Genomic DNA, 1,194 nt, shown 5'->3' on the forward strand with positions numbered 1-1,194 from the left:
CGCAAAGAGTCGCACATGACTGAGCGACTGAACTGAACTGAATGATCCTCTAGTGAGAATTGGAGTGGGCGTGGAAAAACTTCTGGTCATGAAAGGATTGGGATGTAGGCTGGGGTTTGAGAATGTGTACAGCTATCTGTCTGTGCTCAGTTGCTATATGGCGAGGGAGAGTAGGGTGTCGGTGCTTGGTCAGGTACATGGGAAAGTACGTTCAAGGAAATAATTTAAGAGGTCCCACTAAAACACTTACCTCATGCCAGCAGCTGTACATGATGGCATATACCCTCTCCGAAGCAAGATGAGGCCTGTAGAGACGTAGGCCTTGGGCAATGTGTTCAGCTGTTTCACTGTTAGTAAATCTCTCATATGGCATCTTCCCCAGAGAGTAAATTTCCCACATCAGCACCCCTAGACAATGAAAAAACAAAATGTGTTGTTTCTGGGTAAGAGGGATCCTAGTGTTCCTAGATCAACTTCAAACATTACATTCAGGTGGTTCCACCCCCCACCCCACCCCTGGGCTTTTTAAAAATTTTGTTCAAACTTCTGCTATAGTACTGAGTACACTGGAGGTAATCAGGATTGCCCTGGACCATTAGTTCCTCTAGGAGAGAGACAGCATCTTATTTGTTTTTGTGGTTATAGAGTCTGGCAGAGTCCCTGGTACATAATTAGTATTCAGAAGCTGTGGAATACTGAATGAATTGTTTGTTTCCCTCAATAGATTCTAAATTCTAAGAAGGCAGGAATCGTGTCTACTTTACTGTTTTTAATCCCCAGAAACCCCTGTGGTGCCCGATTCCCTAAGGATTAGATGAATGAAAGCAAGAACAAATAACAGTCTCTCTGTGCAGGTTGCAGAGTGTGAACTTCCCAACAGCATTCCTTTTCCTTTGAGCTGTATAATCCATGTAATCGTATCCACTCACCAAAAGCCCAAATGTCAGATTTGCTGCTGAACTTGCTGTACATAAGAACTTCTGGTGGAGACCACCGGACAGGAAATTTGGAACCTACTGAGCTTGTATATTCATCATCCAGAACATACCTGCAAAGGATTCAGGACTTGTTGCTGTTACAATTTGGAGAGTTTGATATTTGATTAAATTTTCTTGGCAGAGCCATAAGAGTTGCACAAATACTACAGGCTAAATACTACAGTGTCTTTTACAAATGCCATAACTAACATATTCC

General features: G+C 42.7%; 1 protein-coding gene across 1 annotated transcript in view; it reads right to left on the minus strand.

Moving 5' to 3' along the window:
- Positions 1-77: 77 nt before the first annotated feature.
- BTK (Bruton agammaglobulinemia tyrosine kinase) overlaps positions 78-1,194 on the minus strand; it is an 11,936-nt gene continuing 10,819 nt past the window's right edge. The window contains exons 7-8 of the mRNA XM_010854313.1: positions 930-1,048; positions 78-408 (exon numbers count right to left, since the gene is read on the minus strand). Of these exons, the coding sequence (XP_010852615.1) occupies positions 212-408; positions 930-1,048 (316 nt within the window). The 3' untranslated portion in view covers positions 78-211. The remainder of the gene's footprint in view (positions 409-929; positions 1,049-1,194) is intronic.

Source organism: Bison bison, unplaced genomic scaffold (assembly GCF_000754665.1).
Source record: "Bison bison bison isolate TAMUID 2011002044 unplaced genomic scaffold, Bison_UMD1.0 scf7180017853311, whole genome shotgun sequence".
In the NCBI taxonomy this organism is placed as follows: domain Eukaryota; kingdom Metazoa; phylum Chordata; class Mammalia; order Artiodactyla; family Bovidae; genus Bison; species Bison bison.